The sequence below is a fragment of the Drosophila miranda genome, assembly GCF_003369915.1.
Source record: "Drosophila miranda strain MSH22 chromosome Y unlocalized genomic scaffold, D.miranda_PacBio2.1 Contig_Y1_pilon, whole genome shotgun sequence".
NCBI classification, from domain to species: Eukaryota; Metazoa; Arthropoda; class Insecta; order Diptera; family Drosophilidae; genus Drosophila; species Drosophila miranda.
In genome coordinates, this window is record NW_022881603.1 from 21,923,706 (window position 1) to 21,944,173 (window position 20,468).

The 20,468-nt window shown below is 46.1% G+C and overlaps 1 protein-coding gene across 1 annotated transcript; it reads left to right on the forward strand.

Annotated features, from left to right (window-relative positions):
• The first annotated feature begins 8,993 nt into the window (after positions 1 to 8,993).
• Positions 8,994 to 13,383, forward strand: LOC108160845. The gene has a single exon (XM_017295100.2). It carries the CDS (start codon positions 9,795 to 9,797, stop codon positions 12,357 to 12,359), a length of 2,565 nt encoding a protein of 854 aa, XP_017150589.2. The 5' UTR covers positions 8,994 to 9,794; the 3' UTR covers positions 12,360 to 13,383.
• The last annotated feature ends 7,085 nt before the right edge of the window (positions 13,384 to 20,468 follow it).

Sequence of the window (20,468 nt, forward strand, 5' to 3'; positions counted from 1 at the left end):
CAGATCCAGAAGTCCTCGCGATTCAACGGAAGCCATCAAACCTAACCTGTTGGAACTGTGAAAAACCTGGTCATCGATTTGATGATTGTCTAGAGCAGCGCTCTATATTTTGTTATGGTTGTGGCGCTAAGGAAACGTTCAGGCCGAAATGTCCCAGATGTAATCCAGCGGGAAACCGACCGGCGGGTGTGTCGATCGACAAAACCTGGACGCACCCGAAACTGTGAAGACTCCTAGTATACCCGTAAAATTGTCAAATGAAACAAAGGCAAAAACTAGTTTAGAAAATAAGTTAGAAGAAGCCAAACCCCATTTCTCTACTATTCCATTACATGTAAGGATAGGTAATTACAATAAGCTTCGCGATAAATTGTTTGGCGAGACTATAAATTCCAAAATCCATCAGACCCAAAGAAGGTCGACGAAACGATTAAGACAGTATTGGAAATCGATTCGCTCTGACAGAAAAAAACTGGTAGCCGCGATTTTTAGTAAAACTGATAACAGACTGTACACAGAAGTATGCATTGAAGGGAATAAGTACACTGCGCTCCTAGACTCTGGGGCAACCCTGAGTTGTGTCGGAGGCAAGGCAGCACTGGAGTTCCTAGCGTTAGGAAAAACCAAAAAGTGCTCCGGCAACATACGAACTGCTAATGGAACGCTAAGTAAGGTTGTTGGCAAATTACAAACTCAAATTACTTATCGAAAGAAAACAGCATGGTTAGATCTTTTTATTATCCCAGGTCTCAAACAAGATATTTATCTCGGGATAGACTTTTGGCATCAGTTTGGATTAACAGATAGCATCAGCAACGCGCAGATTTCCGAGCTAGACGTGGGTGGAGAGACTCATGACCAAGAACTCCCCAAGTGGCATCTTTTGTCAAATGAACAACAAAGTCGCCTAAAGGCCGTTGTAGAAGTTTTTCCATCATTTGCCAAACCAGGTTTAGGCAGAACAAATTTGATAACGCATAAAATAGAAGTCGGATCCGCAACACCCATCAAGCAAAGACATTGGCCAGTGTCACCAGCAATAGAGAAACTGATGTTTGCCGAAGTCGATCATATGTTAGCCCTAGACGTAATTGAAGAGTCTTCAAGTCCATGGAGCAGTAATTGCGTGTTGGTGCGGAAAGGGGAAAAGAACAGGCTTTGCTTAGATTCGCGTGAGGTAAATAAGGTCACTATAAAGGATGCTTATCCGTTACCTCATATAGACGGTATTTTGAGTCGATTGCCGCAAGCTAGGTTCATAACAGGCCTAGATATGAAGCACGCCTTTTGGCAGATATCACTCGACGAAAAGTCACGGCAATGTACGGCCTTCACAGTGCCAAACAGGCCACTATATCAATATAAAACAATGCCGTTCGGGCTCTGCAATGCTGCGCAAACTCTCTGTCGACTAATGGACCAGGTTATACCGGCCCATCTAAGAAAATGCGTCTTTGTATATTTAGATGACTTACTTGTGCTGTCAGAGGATTTCGAGTCGCATTTGGTCACGCTTCAGGAAATTTCGGTTTGCCTAAAAAAGGCTAATCTGACCATTAATATTGAGAAGTCCAAGTTTTGTATGCGCGAAATAAAGTATTTGGGATTCATCATTCGAGAAGGACAAATTCTGACTGATCCAGGGAAAATAAAGGCCGTCAATGAGTTTCCTGTTCCTACATCTATAAAACAGTTGCGTCGGTTCCTAGGATTGTCTGGTTGGTATCGGCGATTTGTCGAAAATTATGCCACCATAAGCTTTCCACTGACGGAATTGTTAAAGAACAAAAAGTCTATAATTTGGAATGATGATGCCGAAAAAGCTTTCAATCTTCTAAAATTGCGCTTAACATCAGCTCCGATTTTAATTACCACAGACTTCACAAGCCAATTTATCTTACTGTGTGATGCAAGTACCTACGGGATAGGTTGTGTCCTGGCGCAAGAGCGTGAGGGTGTGGAACTCCCAATCGCGTATATGTCGGAAAAATTATCGAAAGCCCAACGGAACTACACCGTTAGCGAACTGGAATGCTTAGCCGTTATCAAGGGTATAAAAAAATTTCGTGCATAAATAGAAGGTCAAGATTTTGTGGTAGTAACGGATCATGCGTCTTTAAAATGGTTGATGAAGCAGAAAGATCTTTCTGGAAGACTAGCGAGGTGGTCGATGAAATTACAATCATTCAATTTTTCTATTACACATAGGCGAGGGTCAGAAAACGTTGTTGCTGACGCCCTGTCTCGACGTAACCAACCTGCTATAGAAGAATTCGTTGCCAGTAGTCCCATGATTGATTTACAGTCAAGTCACTTTAAGTCGCCGGAATATCTTAGAGTGATTCAACGAATACAAGAGAATCAGTCAAAACTGCTTGACTTAAAAGTTATTTGTGGATATGGTTATAAAAGAACCGAGTTCAATAGAGATAATGACGGACACGAGGAATCCTGGAAACTTTGGGTACCCTCCGCGATGATACCCGAAGTATTGCAACAAGCACATGATGCGCCAAGCTCTGCACATTGCGGTATGGCTAAGACGGTAGAAAAACTCAAAAGGTATTTCTTCTGGCCCCGAATGGTAAGCCAAATTCGAGAGTACATCTCAGAATGCCATATTTGTCGATCTACTAAGAGTCCGAACAAAATGTTAAAACCTCCGATGGGCCGACCATTAACATCAGACCGCCCCTTTCAATGCTTGTATATGGATCTACTAGGTCCGTACCCCCGTACTAAAAATGGAAACATTGGGTTGTTTATAGTAGTAGACCATAACACGAAATTCCATTTTCTTAGCCCTCTAAAGAAGTTCACGGCGCCAAAAATGTGTGAATACCTGGAAAGCTCCATATTCTACACCCTTGGAGTGCCGGAAGTTGTTCTAACGGATAATGGTTCGCAGATCAAATCTAGTTTTTTCGAAGCTTTTCTTACAAGTTTTGGCATTACACATCGGTGTACGGCTATATATTCTCCTCAGGCCAATGCTAGTGAACGATTAAACAGATCGGTTCTGGCAGCCATCCGCGCTTATATTGGAAGTGACCATTTCAATTGGGACGCTAATTTGAACGCTATCAATGGTGCACTTATAGCAGCGGTGCATCGAAGTACTGGTTATTCACCTTATTTCCTTGTTTTTGGTCAGAACATGATTCTGAACGGAGAAGATTATACCCTATTGCGAAACATGGATCTGCTAAGCAACGACGTCCGATTAGAACACTCCGATCTGTTACAACTGGCAAGACAAGACGCTAAGAAAAACAAAGAAATCACATGAGCTTAACGCGAAGAAGTTAGCTCCGGTTTTCATTTCTGCAAAGGTTCTCAAAAAAAGAAGCCCCTATTATTATGAGTTGGTGAACCCAGCAGGGAAAAAGATTGGAGTTTTCCATCTCAAAGATATTCAGGTGAAGAATAAATAACAGCATTTTTTTCAGATAATGTACCTTCGAGCAGGTCTTGTTTCATTATCTGTGGTTGTAGTGTCCAACTATTCGAAAATCAAAAGAAAAAGGAAAAGGTCGAACAAGTTAGGTACACTTTCTAGAAAGATACTTTTCATACCGCCATCGCTAGCATAGCTCGAAGAAATTGGTGGAATGCAGGAGATCCAGAAGATCATCCGATTGCACAGTTATGTTAAAGCTTAAAGCTCAACTTGGGAATGCAATAGGTACAGGCGAATAGACTTTATTCATGTGAAATCATTCCCCTGCATAGTTTCACTTACGGCACACGTATATATAGATTTTCGTGATAGCAATCGCAGAGTGAATGGTGAAGACACGTGGAGTTACATAACTTCCAATTTTTCGCTATTATCCAATCATCCACTGTTTATTTGGATTAATAAACCCGAAGAGTGGCGTTAGCTGAACTACCCGAGGGAAAAGTGCAAATAAAGTGAAATTCTTGAAAGAAGCAAAGGGATAGGAGTACTGGAAAATCTTAATACAGCCAAGCTGGCCAACCAATCTACGGTATCAACTACTAAAACAACAAAGCTGACCGTTTGGGAGTTAGTGCAGTGCACATCCACGGCGGCAAAGTGAAGGCTGAACCGTTGACGTTGGGCTAGCTCAATATCGGAAATCATTTACGGCTCGTGAAAGACCAACCACCATACACCACTGCTGGATGTCCGAACTTCAGTTTGAACCTGCCGATCTCAAAAAGCCGGAGGACATAATCGTCACCAACCTACGAAAATTTACAAAGGATTGAGTAATGAGGCTAGCCTAAACCACATTGCCTCAGAACCACTCTTGCTGTCAGCAGATTTTTGTTTTATTTTGATTCCCGTGTTTCTCAAGTTAAATTTCAGGTGCAAGTTCCCGTTTGCCTTTATCATTATCACATAAAAATCTATACGCTGCTGCTCTAAGAACCAGATGTTTAGATCCACATATTCATATCTCGTTTATCATTGTGTTGATTAATGTAGTAACTAAATAGCTTCCTCCAATGAGTAAATTTGTAAAGTAACTGAAGATTTTGAAAACTGAGCAATATGAGTTTGGGATAATGTGTTTCTCTTCATATATATATATACATTTATACTGACCAACCTCTAAATTACACAGCGAATACAAATGAATCCGTCAAAGTCATCTTGGGCCCAACGATACACCGATGAGTTTAACTAATTACTGTGAGTACCACTAGTGGCTGAAACCACAATGCCTATACACCAATGCAGGCGTAAGTTTGTTGAAGTAGATATATATATACTGATTTGAAAGAATATTTCTCCCCTCAAATGCTCAAATAATTAAGTTTTTTTTTTGCTGATCCAAGAAGAAGGAAGTTTGTATATTTTTGTTTATTTGTAAATGTAAGGTATCGGATTATATCTGTAATTTATGTAAAAAATATCAATACAATCTCTTATGGTTAGGGACATTTAACATAAAAAAATAAAATGAATTGGTAATCATGAATATGTCTGCCTAAACTAAATATTGTCTCCGTCCGTCAAGTACTTATGCTTATCTCCCTCAAAATGCACTAGAAGATGTTGAATCTTTGAAATGGGACAACGCCCGAATGTAAACGCGTTTGTCATGGTTGGGGGGGGAAAGACTAGGGACATACATCACCGCTGTTCCCTCCATCAGACAGAAGACGAACTACACTTTTTCTAAGCGTTTTCTAAATGCGTATCGGCGCAGAGTGGAAATGAGTTTTTTTTTTTTGGTTATTGATATTAACGTCGAGATCCTGTTTATTTTTTTTGAAGCGCATTATATTGATTTGTGTCAGAAAAACTGTGTAGCTAGGGGAGAAAGAACCCCGACCAATCCGACGAGCTGGACCCGAGCACAGCAAGAATGCGCGCCTTCGAACCTAGCTTCCTATTAACATGAGGTCAGGAAAAAACCATCTATTGGCCAATGTCGGAGTTAGAGCCTAAATAGGCTCTGGCCCTAACTCACTGGCGAAGATTGAACACTACATAACCCCTCAGTTTAACTTCCAATTATAAATATTTTTGAGCAGTGCCATAACCAACCTTAACGTTTCGATCAGATTTATGTGTTGTTTACTCAACATTTTCAGTGTCGAATGTCTGGAAACTCTGCTTCCGTTTTCTTTATGAAATGCGGTGAGAATTTTAATGGCTTAATGTTCGTGGGATCAGAATCTGAGAAATAATTGAGCTATTGATAGAGAATAATAACATATTGTCTAACGGGAACTCGCATGCATTGAATACTGTTGAGAATTGTTGGAATAATTATCCAATTTCATAGATCAGAGCTCCCTTTCTGTTGTCAACAGATTTGTTGCAGGGGCAATAAACGTTGGGTTAACTTTAACCGCGTGCCGTACATTATGATCATGTCGGTTATTTCATTATGGCCATAACATTTTGCACATACCATAGACCAACCCACAGGGAGACAGGCGTTGCCCATGCCCGGCCCTGCCCCAATGCGTTGCACGCACCACAGACTCGATTCTGTGGTCGGCGGCGACTCCAGCTGACTGGAGGCATTCACAAAACGTTTGCGGCACCAAAATGCAATTTTAATTGCACAACAATTTCGGATTCGGATTCGGGGCTGAAAAGTGCGAGGCCCAGGCTTGTTCTCTCGAGCCTGAGACACTTGTAACCCAATTCTGTCGCTCGAGAAGGGGAAATCGCACTTCGCACTCGCACTAGCACCACCACTAGCACTCTACGATTACCATTTTGAACGATGGAGTTTAATTAAAAGCGTGCGGTGGAATGGAATGAAAACTATATAAAATATGTAACGCCAATTGTGGAGGTCGTCAACTGACCACCGTCTGGACGCAACCAGTTACATCTGAGAATCGCGATGCCGATGCCGATGGCCGGCGGCGGTGTTGTCTTCCTTCCCCAAAACCCGAAAAGCCCAAAACTAAAATTGTCTGTGGAGGCTTCCTTAATGAAGTGCCGAAACCTGGGTTCGTTGCAGGCACTTGACTTCACTCGATTCGGACTCGGAACTGGTTTCGCACCACAATCTCAAGTGGATGCCACCGGGTCAGTGCTGCCTGGCCCTATATACAGGTGGTGGTGATTGCCCTGATGGCCCTGAACGCAACGCAACTTCGGCTCGGGCTCGTGTCGAAAAAAGTGCAAAAAGTAAGTAAAGTAAACGCTAAATAAAGGCAAATAAATGCGTGAACAAAGCAAACAAGCAACAATGCAGCATAAGGCTTAAAAACTGGCTTTTAGAGGCAATTTGGAGTCAGCCTGATTACGCGCCCCCGCCTTCACCTGCACCCTCCGTTGACCTACCTTAATGTGCATCTCCACTTCCTGGATTAACTCGAGCTCTGGCAAACAATCAAAAGCTCTATTAATCTATCTCAGATGGACACGCCTCTCGCTTGGAGGCTTCCAAACGGAAGAAAGAAACATAATCATATTTTTATTTTTATTAAATAAATCATTTGCCATTTCTGTTGTGCTACCAGCAGCAACAGCAGCAAACAAACAATAAGAAATCAAAGTTATTATTGTGGCTTTGTGTGCCAGTGTGTCTGTATCTCTTAACGCAAGGTTGCAAGTCTTGGTCTTAGGTTTTTGTTGCTTTTTCGGCAACATAATTTACTTGTTGGCAAATCAAATTGTTATGGGAGACCACGACCTGTGCCAGTGCCACTGCCACTCCAACCGAAATGAAATGCTTGTCGTCAATTCGATGGCCATTCGACCTTACATTAAGTATACGCCTCCTGGCCTGGCCGGCACTTGCAGTAGCAGCCGCCGCAGCCGCATCGGCACTATGGACGGTTTACCGCATAATTGGATTGCAAACGGCTGTTGCGCATCCTTGCATTCTTGTTGAATTTTATCAGTTCAGTTTTCGTTGTTAAGTAAACACCAGATACTCGTAGCATGGGGACCAGCGGGGCTGAAGCAATAAAAAGACGACAGTGCCACAGAATGTTTCATAAAAGTGGGGTCCGGTCTGCTAAAAGGATTACATTTCCATATGCATAAACTCGATGATATAATGGTTGAAATCATTCCCCCACTGCAAAGCAAAAGCCGAGAGAACACAGTCGTGCACTTGAACTTGCACTTGACATGAAAATTGCCGAGCAGAGACCAGCCGCTGCACTCGTAGAATAAATGAGATGCGAGTCTTGAATGCTACAGTGCCACTAACTATTTGGGGAGGACACCCCTAACAGATTAAGTGGTTCTAGGCGGAACTGGCCGGACCGGCAGCGCCCCTGCCATTGATTGATTGCCTCTCCTCCACTGGACACTCTGCCTCGAGTGTCTAACCCTCAAGCGTGCCATTTCCTTCCTGCTTCCCCTATAGATACGGGTGAATAGAGTGCTGCTGGACCTGGACCCGACTGTAAGCTTGCATGTTGCATAGTAAGTGTGCAATTGTGTGTGCTTGCAACGAGGTCACTGCGATGTCGCGACAGCAGCAACAAAATCTCTGCTATCAACATTTACTATTGCTAAACGAAAAGCACTTTTCCAATTTTCGCAAAATGCGAACGATCAATGCAAATCGAAAGTGCCTCGAATTGTGTACCCATGTGTGTGCGCAGCAGTGTGTTTTGTCTCTGTGTGTGTGTGTGGGACAGAGGACACTTTATAAGAAATAGAATTCATAAAAAATCGGGCAACAACAAAAAGCTGACAAATGCATTGAGCAAATGCGATTGTCGCACCGCTTGTTGTTGCTTTTGTTATTGTCGGTGTTTGTTGCCTTTTGTTGTTGCTTTTGTTGTTGGCAACGCAAGAAGTTCTGTGTGTGTCGCCAATAAGTTGTCGCTGTCGACGACGCCTGCGCCTCTGCTGACTTCTCTCTCTCTCTTCAAGGCGGCTGTCTGCTTGCTTGGGATACGCTTGCCGAGAGTATAATGATATAGAGCAGATGTTTGCCAAGCAGATCAGGATAGATTTCCGACCCCATAGTGTATACAGAGATCATATATAATTTGTGATATATTAATCAGAATATAATATTAATTAATTTGCCAATGGTTGGTCGTAGTTCCTCCCACAAGGGGACATGGAAAGGATCGGTTGAAAAATACATTAAATTTGTATATACAAAGTGGTCCAAAAATAATAAAATATATGTTTCATATAGCTGACATTGGTCGTTTTGTCAGTACTTGTGCCGAAAAACATAAATTTTTCTGATGAACCAGCCAATTTGGCTGTGTTTTGATAGCTTTAAGAAAATCAATTGAAATCGATAAATGCATCGATCTGCGAGGGTATCAAAAGCTTCGGCCCCCAATTGTTGTTGATGTTGCTATCGTGCGTACTTGGACTCTCAATAACGCTGCTTGCCGTCGCCGTCGCCGTCACCGTCACCGTCGCCGTCTCCCTCTCATGTGGTTGTTGCCGCTGCCCGCTGCCACTGCCGCTGTAAGCCCCAACACACGAAAAAAGCATGAACAAAAATCGAGACGAAAGCAGAGGGTATTTAACCGACCTCAAATCAATTTGCAATTTCAGTCGATCTCCGCGCTGCAGCGTTGCATGAACTCAATCAAACTCTCGTGCGAAACAGAAAGTTGAACGCAAAAATTATAAACTGTTTTCGGTGAATACCTTACGGAAATAATAAGTGAGGAAACGGGCAACAACAACAACAAAAACAGTAACAACAATTACAAAATCTAAAACAAGAAAAATATCCTAAATAAAACGGAACGGGAAAAATTCCCCAAAACGCATTCGAAATTGTAAATTGAACTTTTATTGAACAACATTGGCAATTGGTGTCAAGCGCGGCCTAGAAAAAGAAATAAAATGAAATAAAACTCCCCGAATATACAAATTCCGAGCACGTTGCAGACAACATTACGCAAACAACAACTAAAGCAACAGAAGCAAGAACGACAACATTTGAACAGCTGACTTTCGTTCAATGAACTGCTAGTTAAAGAGGCAAAAGTTACACAAATGCAGAGAAAGCTCTCCGCTTCCATTTCCATTCCCATTTCAATTTGACTTTTCAATGTAAGTGCATCTCGAGGGAGAGAAGAGCTTTTCCAACTGAACTTGAAAGTGAAAGTGAAAAAGAGAAAGAGAAGCAGCTGCGGCGAGAGATATAGCACGATCAAGAGAGAGACTTGAACGAAGCGCTTAGAGTTTAGAGCAGGGATTAGAGAGTAAGAGACTGGCAGCAGAAGCTTGCTACCGGAATAAGAGAGTCGAAAAAGAAAGACAGCAGAAGCTGCCGAATAAGAGAGTAACAGTCGCAGTAGCTTTTGCTGGAGTGCCAACGACATCTCAGAGCATCAGCCAAGGTCATTCGATCAACATGAGCAATCCCCAGGAGACCGAGCACGCGTACGCAGTGAAGGCGCCCCATGCCGGCGAGGAGGTGCACATTTTCGTTGTAAGTCCCGTGCCAGCATCAGCGCCAATGCCAGCACCAATTCCATTGCCAGCTGTTCCCATTCTGACAGCTGTGCCCGTGATGAGGCCCCGGGATCCGCCAGCCGAGGTGAGGCAGAGGGAAGACGAAGATGAACAACCTTGCTGCAGCTCCCAGGCAATAATGCCACTCTCGTCATCGCTGCCTTCGAAGCTGCTGCGTTTCCACGCCAAACGTTCGGCCCAGGCACTGCTACGCCAGATGGAATCGCTGGACTCCCAGCTGGGCAGCAGTGGAGGAAGTTTTTCGGAGGACACCTCGCCCAGTGCCCCGCCAATGTCGCCGCCAAACGGCGACCAACTGCTCGTGGATGTGGGCATGGGCTCCTCCATTGGCGACTCCGAAGAATCGGAGGAGGACGATGAGCTGAAGCCCCTGGCTGTAGACAACCACATCATGCACGAGGTGGATCTGTCCGAGCGGCAAACCACACCTACGGCCGTTCTCAGCGAGGCTAATCTCGAGAAGTTTCGCAAGCACCAGATGGACAACATCTACCTCCATCCGAACTTTACCATGGACACTTCTCCGCCACCCGCTGTGGCCCCCGCCAACTCTCCCGTGCCAGAGCCTCGCAGGGAGCACCGCTCGTTTCTCTCCATGAAGAAGGACAAGGAGGTGGAGGAGAGAGTGGTGGAGAAGGTAATGGAGCTGGTGGAGGCGACATCTCAACTGCCCAACGAAATTGACAACATGGATCCTTCTCTTATTCCGAGTGAGGAGTTGGCCGCAGAGATCACGGACGCGGTGGAGTTCTACTTCTCCAACGAGAGTATCCTGAAGGACGCCTTCTTGCTGAAGCACGTGAGGCGCAACAAAGAGGGATACGTGAGCCTGAAACTGGTTTCCAGCTTTAAGCGTGTCCGCCAGCTGACCCGCGAGTGGAAGACCGTTGGGGATGCAGTGCGTCGCAAGTCCAGGAAAATCGAGATGAACGACCAGGGAACAAAGGTGCGACGGATCGACGCTCTGCCCAGCTTCGACGAGACGATGCCCTCGCGCACCATCGTGGCCTGCGATCTGCCTATGAACAAGCTAACCATCGAAAAGGTCTCCGATTTGTTCTCCAGATGCGGCGAGATCGCCCTGATCCGCATCCTCAAGCCAGGGATGGCCATACCTGTGGATGTACGCCAGTTCATGAACAAGTATCCAGAGCTGCAGCAAAAGGAGTGCGCACTGGTGGAGTATCTAGAGTCCTCCTCCGCCCGCGACGCTCGCTACCTGAGCGGTCCCTTCCAGGTCTACGAAATGGTGGCCCCCAAGAAGAAGACGGGCAAGAAGGCGGCTGTCATACAGGTCGCCGCACCCGTGGCCCGCATGGTGGAGAACTACCGCTACTACAACGATGCCAGCTACGAAAGGTCCCGCGGCGGCAGCTTCTCCGGCCACGAGACCGTGCCAGACCTGCGATTCAAGCTCAAGCGCAACCACTCGGATTTCCAGCAGAGTTTCCACCAGGCGGCAGCCCCACACTTCCACGGCAGCCACGGAAATCCCTATCAGCCCAGGGGCAGCATCGGGAACCAGGAGAGCGCTCCGGCTGGTTTTTTCTCCTATGCACCCAGACGGTACAGCAATACGTCGACCGTCTCAGCCAACACGGCGGCTGCCTTGGGCGATGCCTTGCCCTCGCCCTCTGCTGTCGTCGGACCACCGGTGTCCAGCATGAGCAGCCTGCAGCGCCGCCTGTCCAACTGCTCGGATCAGAACTACAGCGCGGAGGCGAATGCCCCACTGTCCCGCAGGACCAGCAACTGTTCGGAGACGGGTGCTCCTCAGCGGCGGGACTCCCACTGCTCGGACAGCTGTCCCTTCTCTAGGAGAGTCTCTGACTTTGGACAGGCGGACGCGGCATACCGCAAGACCTCCGTCTGTTCGAATGGCAGCTGCCAGGGCAATAGCGGGGAGCGTCGCTTCTCAAACGGATCTATGCAGTTCGAGCGCACCTTCTCGAACGCCAGCGAGAGCAATGGGTTCTATCGTCGTCCCTCCAACGACTTCAACCTAGACCGCGAGCCGATCCCCACCGATCAGATGGTGGGTGGAGGAGGTGGCGGCTACCAGGTGTGGCCCCGCTGCTACTCCAATAATTTCCAGCAGCTGAGCAACAAGCTGGCGGCCTACGACAATGCTCAGTACATTGGAGGACGGCGCATATCCACGGACTCTGGCTACGATCGCCGCTACTCCTTTGGATCGGAGTTTGAGGGATCGCCACGGTCTGGCAGCTTCCTGAGCAATTACAAACATGGGGGTGGCGATATAAACGACGGCCAGCCGCGATCTCGCACTGGCAGTTTTCTGGACGGATCACGCTCCAGGTCCGGATCCTTTGCACAGCGGGCTGCTGAGAGCCTCGTCCGCACTCCCATAGGTCCGGATGGGAGCAAGGGGTTCGGACAGCGGGCTAGAAAGTTCGGCCAGGACGTGTCCCCCGTTAACTAGAACACACGGCTGAGTGGGGGGAATTGTTGATTACTTTTAGTGGGAACTCTTTGTCTACTACTCGTACTCGTACTAGTTTGTGAAATTAATGGCTGTACACTGTGATGCTGTCCACCCTGTAATATGTATGTACTATATATCCCACTCACACGATCCGATTCCGTTCCGTTCCGAACCACGCCCCCAGTCCATAGCCCAACTTAGGATAGTAATCGAATTTGTAGTTCATAAGTTTACCTTCAAAGTTCATGGGGTCTTGGGGTAGTTAATGTGGAGTTCTCTTGCTCAAGATCAAATCTATAATCCATATATATCATTCTTTTACGCAACGCTGCCAATACTTTAAGATCAGAGGAACGATTCTTGGTTATTATAAGGGTTCTTAATGCATTACTAAGTTGAGTTGATAGCTGGTAGGTTCTATAAATTATATTTTATATCAATCGTTATGTTTTCACAAACTATTTTATAACCTGTTGACTACTTATATAGGAAGATAAATACACCATTAGATACATATTTCCTAATGGGTTAACACACTTTATGGCCAATCTATATGAAGATTTACTAGTGTTTTTTATCGTTAATAAAAAAACTTAATTAGCTTAGATGTAGGATAGTGGAATAACGAGTGGCTGCCATAAAAAACAGTTATAGAAATGTGGCCATAATACGGATGTTGGAGTTGGAGAAAGGTTCGCAAAATTAACTTGATTAGAGTCTCAGGTCCATAGATTAATCATTCGCTGGGCAAGAGGAACTACAGCTCCACATTTTCAATATTTTTCTTCAGTTGTAGCTATAGTTAGACTAATGATTATCTATATGTGTATCTACTAGGCTTAGACTTGATTGTCCTCTCGCATGGAGACGGAGGAAACAGCAAAACGGATTATTACAGGAGAGAATAAAAATATTTTTCATTTTTAGCTTTTAGCTTTTAATTTTGATTTCTTACAGAAGCATTGCAATATTATACTCGTATTATATGTGTGTTAGCCATAAATAAATATATTCGAACAAAAACATCGCTTTTTTTCGCCCCGGTGATCGTATGGGCATTATTATTAAGTCCATTGTTACAATAATGAACTTGAAATGGAGCTTAGCCAGCAATTTGCTGTCTTTTTGCCAAATCATTTACCGAACCGAACCGAACCGAATCTTGCGCAATCGAAGCCAGCCCCCAAACTGAAAGCGAAATTGAAATTCGCGCCACTCGAGAACCGAAGGTAACTAGGCCAACGAAAACGAAATAGCCACACAATATACTGGTACTCGTACAGCAGATCTCAACCAGTCTGCCTTGCCTGTGAAAGCAACAATTTGAATTATATTCAATAATAGACGTAATTTCTGATTTTTTGCCCGAAAAATTTGTCTTCACACAAGTGACATGAGCGAGCGAGCGCCGCAAAAAGCGTGACGCATGCGCCCCCAACTCGGATCCGAACTCGCCCGCGGTTCATAATTGTTCATAAAGCGGCCGTTAGCATTGTTACTGCCTCTGCTGCCTGCCGCTGGAGCCGTATTTCGAGTACCCATACCCATACTCATATTTGTACTCGCACTCATACTCACACTCGTATCTTAATCGTTACCATGCGTGCGATTTGTGTGTGTATTTTTTTTGCGGTTCCAAGGTATTTGTTGTTCAATTTTCAGTTCATTATACCCTGTGGAGATAATGTTTTTTATCCCCAATCGGCCGACTAATTATTTCGAATTAAATAAAACTCGGCGCAGAAATAAAATTACGATATGTTCTTTAATGCGTGACATCCAAATTGCAAGTGTTTAGAGCCTGCCCTTTACATTGCCGCTCCGATCGCTAAGCGCAGCTTCGCTCGGCCGACGTCGGTAGGCAGACGCAAAGCGGAGATAGCGAAGAGCGAGCTGGCAGAGAGCGTTTAGCAGGGCAAGCAAGCGCAGAGCTTTAACAAACAAATGAGTGACATAGACATAAGTAACAAACAAAATAAGCGGCTGAGGGCCAAGAATTAGGTGCTATTTGGCAAGCAGCTAATCGGCTGGGTTCTGCTCCGAACATTCACCCCCCGTTGGAAGGCAAAGGCTTTCAACAGATCCATCCTGAAGGGGCAGAACCGCTATTTTTCCAACGGCCCTCTTGAAAAGGCCTTTTTGAGTGCGGATGACGGCTACTCTGATGGTTCCATCTTTTCCTGGGATGACGCTCTCAATGCGGCCAAGCGGCCACCTTAATGGTGGCAGCGTTTCCTCCTTGATCATGACGAGCGCTCCTAGCTTGATGTTTGGAGACGATGACCGCCACTTGCTCCGCTCCTGAAGAATCGAAAGATACGCCGTGCTCCATTTTCTCCAAAACGCCTGCTTCATTTGACACAGCCGCTGCCATCAACTAAGTAGGTTGACCCGGAGATGCGCCACATCTGGCTCGTCGAATGCAGCTTTCGGGGCTCCATTGAGAAAGTGGTTTGGCGTGAGCACATCTAGATCATCGGGACTTTCTGTAATTGCATAAAGCGGACGGGAATTTAACAAAGCAGAGATTTCACAAGCCAAGGTCTGAATTTCATCAAGAGTAAAAATGTAGGTCCCGACGATGCGATGAAAATGATATTTAGCTGCTTTAACAGCCGCCTCCCACAAACCCCCAAAATGAGGTGAGCGAGGGGAGATGAATTTCCAGTCGATTCCACTAGAAACGCAGAGATGTGACACAGCCGACGTATGAGGATCGCTGAGGAACATTTGCCGAAGCTCCAAAAGCTCATTTTTTGCTCCTACAAAATTTGTAGCGTTGTCTGACCAGATGATTCGAGGTTTGGGACGTAGACTTATAAAACGCCTTAATGCTGCCAGAAAGGATTCTGTAGATAGATCCCGAACGACTTCCAAATGAGTTGCTTTGGTGCTAAAGCATACGAAGACAGCGATGTAACATTTGATAGGAGGCCTGCTTCTGACTTCCGACTTGTGATAAAAGGGTCCGCAAAAATCAACGCCCGTTGTGTGGAATGCTGGATTAGTCCTTACGCGATCCGCAGGCAAGTTTCCCATGATATGTTCCCTCAGCACTGGCTTCAAACGAAAGCATCTAACACATTTGCGAATGATTCCCGCAACATATTTGCGTCCACCAATAGGCCAGAATTTTTGCCGAAGCAGTCCGAGCAATCCTTGAGCTCCTGCGTGGAGAAACCTTTCGTGAAAGAAGATAATAATAGAGACAGTGACAGGATGTCCCTTAGGAAGCAGGATCGGGTGCTTCGCGTCGTAGTCCAATTCGGCATTTTGGAGCCGGCCTCCAACACGCAGCAATCCAAAGCTATCCAGAAATGGATTCAGTGAGGCCATCGTGCTTTTTGGGGGTAGGGCCTGTTTGCTGGCGAGGGCCCTTATCTCTTCCGAAAATTGTTGCTGCTGTATTGCCCTTATGAGCAAATGCGTACCATTTTTGATGTCGATTACGGTGAGTTGACCCTTCGACCGCGCTATGCCTTTGTCCTTGAGAATGTAGAATCGATATATGTAAGCAAAGACGCGCTGCATGGATCCGAATGAGTTTTGAAATTTGCAATCGTACGATACATCCCTTTCGTTTGAAACAACCAATGCTGCATGACGACGTTCTGGTACATCGGTCGGCAATTGCAAGCCTGCAGGCCACTCTGAGCTCTCAAGACGCAAGAATGGTGGTCCAGAGATCCAAAGGCTGCTATCCATTAGTTCAGCGGGCGTGGATCCACGTGATATGATGTCGGCAGGATTCAACTTTGTGGGCACGTGATGCCAAGTCATTCCAGCGGTGAGCTCCTGAATCCGCTGAACTCGATTAGAAACAAATATATTAAAATTCAATGGTGATTCTCGAATCCAGGCAAGGGCTATGGACGAATCCGACCAGCAATGTATTTGGCATGGAGCTGATAATCCCTTAACTATGGTGGACACTAGTTCGGCTAATACGAGGGCAGCGGACAGCTCAAGCTTGGGGATAGTCATACTTTTCAAGGGCGCGACTCTGGATTTAGAGCATAAGAGATGACTTTGCACAATGCCAAGAGCTTCCGAACGCATGTATACACAGGCGCCATATGCTGCTTGGCTCGCATCACAAAACGCGTGCATTTCTAATCTGGCTTGCTGCCGAAGCACGTGACGTGGAAACTTAAAGTTTTTAACCATCGACAACTGCGAAGTCAGCTCAATCCAAGTCGTATGTAGATCCTGGGGCAGGCTTTCGTCCCAATTCAACTTTAGGCTTTCGTTCCATAGCGACTGCATAAATATTTTAGCTTTTGTGATGATGGGAGAGATGAGCCCTAGAGGATCGTAGAACCTAGCTAGTGTAGACAGGACCGAACGCTTCGATATTGGGCCTGCAGCGGTTCCGACGTGAGCGAAGCTAAACAGAAGATTGTCCGTGGTGGGATACCAAACAAGACCAAGCGCCTTGGTTACTCCAGTCCCGTCATGAAAGGTAAGGAACTTTTCGCGATCCGCCTCCGATACGCCTTCCAAAGCAGCGGGTTCATTGGAACACCATTTACGTATGGGAAAACATCCTTTCGAAAGTAGCTCCCTTATCTGCTGACGAATCTTGATGACACAATCAATGCTGTCCCCTCCAGATATGAGATCATCGACATAGAAATCTCTTCGAACAACATCAGCGCCAAGCGGAAAACGCAACTCTTCATCATTTGCCAACTGATGAATAGCACGAATTGCTAAGAAAGCGGCAGGTTTGGTTCCGTAAGTAACAGTCTCCAACTTGAACACCTGAATCTCCTCCTTCGGGTCATTGCGCCATAGGATGCACTGCACGTGCGTATCGGGATGGGAAACGCGTACACAGCGGTACATTTTGCAGATATCGCCACACAAGGCGACTTTAAAAAAGCGGAAACGAAGCAGAGTTATCAGAATTTTAGGTTGGATGGTGGGTCCAGCCATTAGCGCATCATTCAGTGATACTCCAGACGCTGTTTTGGCAGATCCATCGAACACTACGCGTAATTTGGTGGTTGTACTATCCTGCTTGTGGACGCAATGGTGAGGCAAGAAGTACTGCGGGAGGTCTGACTGCCGCGAAGCTGGCGACATGTGTCCTAAATCACGATACTCCTGGAGAAACTCCATATATTTTGCCTTAAGCTGTGCATTTTTTGCTAGCTTCCTCTCCAAATTGAGAAATCTACGTAGCGGCTGCTGATACGATTCTCCTAATTCCTCTAGACTGAATTTGGTTGGCAAACGCACGGAGTAAGCTCCGGACTATAGGCGAATGCAGTTTGTGACGAAATGCTGTTCGCAATGAACATCTTCCTCCGAAATTGATGAGGGCGAATAATCTCCATCGACTTCCCAAAACCGCCTTACAATATCGCACAAATTAGTCTCGCAAGTGGAGATGACAGGGGGATCTTCAACGGCTGCTAGCGCCGCACGGGCTTTCTCAGAGTTTTTATCACTTCCTGACACTATCCAGCCAAGTTTCGTCTTCTGCAATGTTGGCAATTGGTCTGACAGTCGAATCTGTCCAACGCACATTAATTCGAAGAACAAACCAGCACCTATCAACAGATCGACACGCTGGGGCTTGGCGAAATTAGGATCAGCCAGTTTTAGATTATTTGGCATTGGCCAATCCTTTGCGTCTTGGCCGAAGTTAGGCTGCATTCCTGTGATTGAGGCAGTGATAATTGCAGAGAGGAAACCGCGATAGCTTTCGTCTTGAGATTGCAGGACGATGTCCACAGCCTTGCTGGATGGTAGAATTGACTCTCCAATACCGGCGATTTGAACGTGAGACGGGTGAGGATCTAACTGCAGCTGATTGGCGAGTCTCGATGTTATAAAGTTAACCTGAGAAGCGGAATCTAAAATGGCACGACATGGAATAAGCGATCCAAAACGGCCCCTGACATATACGATTGCAGTAGCTAGCAGCACGTTTTGGCTAGGCAAAGATTTTTGACTCGAGGGGGGAGGGCTAATATATTTGCTTGCTACTAGGGCACTTGCAGGATCATGCTGGGTCGATTCCGTGCTCGGCGACGGCAACTCAGCGTCAGCGCCCGACTGCATGTGGAGCAGTGTGTGATGCTTGGCTTGGCAATTTCTACATGCCCCTGACTTGCAGCGTTGCAATGAATGGCCTTTGTTGAGGCAGTTTAGACATGTTTAGTTTAGGAATTGTTACCATAGCCGATCCCAAATTTTCCAGCATCCGACATCTTGCTTCCAAGAATGAGGCCATGCTTGACCACCGAGGCAATCCTGACGTCGGCAAGTTCTCTTCCCATTTCTCCTTGGTTTTGTGGTCCAATTTCGTGCCTATGATGAAGATCAGCAACCCATCGGAAATCTCCTGCGGGGTCGCCAAGGTCTGAAGTGCACGCAAGTGCGAATTGATTTTGTCGCTGAGCGCGCGCAAGCCGATAGCAGAGCCCTTCTCCACCCCTTGCAGCCCGAAAATAGCCTTGACGTGTGCCTGAAAATGTAACAGTTTATTATCGAATCGCAACATTAGTAAATTCAACGCCTTGTCGTAATTCTCCTCAGAAAGTTCCAAGGAACGAATCGTATCCAGCGCAGCACCATCTAGACATCCACGAAGATATTGGAATTTTTCGATGATTGGTATACGATGGTCTTTGTGCACCATTGTCGAGAACATCGAGTGGAATTCTGGCCAATCCATGTAGTTCCCACCGAATCGCGGAAGCTGCAACTCGGGCATTCGAGAACGGCCTATACTATTATAGGCGAACAACGACGAATTCCCCTCGAGAGTATGCCGAGCCGTTGAATTGGCAACATTTACCGTGCGAGCAGCCATCAACTCCCGCGACAGCCTGGACCTAACCTTGACATAAACATTCGAGAAGTCCAGCCGGGCATCATGGGCTAACTGCAGGAAATCCAGCCTTTCAAGGCTCGTTTGAGCGGCATCGAAATCCGCATTCATTCGCTCGATCTGCTCTAAGCGAGCTTGAAGTTCTGCCTCATCTAACTCGGCAAGCTCTTCCTTGGTGAGAAAGCGATCCATGGCCTTTAGTTGGCGCGCGATGGACTCGGCCTTGTGCTTGTAGAAATCTACATCACTCGGCATTGCTGCGTTCGCGACATTGGTAGGCTCAGGTGCTGCCATGTTGAGGTTTTAAAAGAGTCACTCAGCACGACCGAAAAAGACACCCTGTATACGTATAAACGTGGGAACCGAAAGCAAAGGGATTACAGCTAATGCCTTTAGCTGTGCGGCTGTGTGAGCTGTCCGATTCCGCTTTGTACTCCGCTTGTGTGTATTAGTGAGTTCGCTGCACTGCCTACCGCACTGCACTGACCGAATTGTCGCGACAGAGAAATTAATAGCCAGCAATGCGTGTATGTAAGTGTGTTTTAGCACCGAATTGTGCTTAACCGCCGAAAATTTGCTAGGGCTAACGAATGTCGATCGCGAATGATTATTAATTGACACTGCAACTCAGAGATCACGTCGGGGTCACCAAATTTTATGTGGAGATAATGTTTTTTATCCCCAATCGGCCGACTAATTATTTCAAATTAAATAAAACTCGGCGCAGAAATAAAATTACGATATGTTCTTTAATGCGTGACATCCAAATTGCAAGTGTGGCGTGCCTGCCCCTTTCCTTGCCGCTCCGATCGCTAAGCGCAGCTTCGCTCGGCCGACGTCGGTAGGCAGAAGCAAAGCGGAGATAGCGAAGAGCGAGCTGGCAGAGAGCGTTTAGCAGGGCAAGCAAGCGCAGAGCTTTAACAAACAAATGAGTGACATAGACATAAGTAACAAACAAAATAAGCGGCTGAGGGCCAAGAATTAGGTGCTATTTGGCAACCAGCTAATCGGCTGGGTTCTGCTCCGAACATACCCGATACTCAAAATGAGTATTGGGGTATATTAGATTTGTGGTAAAAGTGGATGTGTGTAACGTCCAAAAGGAATCGTTTCCGACCCCATAAAGTATATATATTCCTGATCAGCATCAATAGCCGAGTCGATTGAGCCATGTCTGTCTGTCCGTCTGTCCGTCTGTCCGTAAGTCCGTCTGTCCGTCTGTCCGTCCCCTTCAGCGCATAGTGCTCAAAGACTATAAGAGC

Excerpts from the sequence above, each read along its gene's own strand:
- LOC108160845 (XM_017295100.2), top strand. The coding sequence starts at position 9,795 with ATGAGCAATCCCCAGGAGACCGAGCACGCGTACGCAGTGAAGGCGCCC.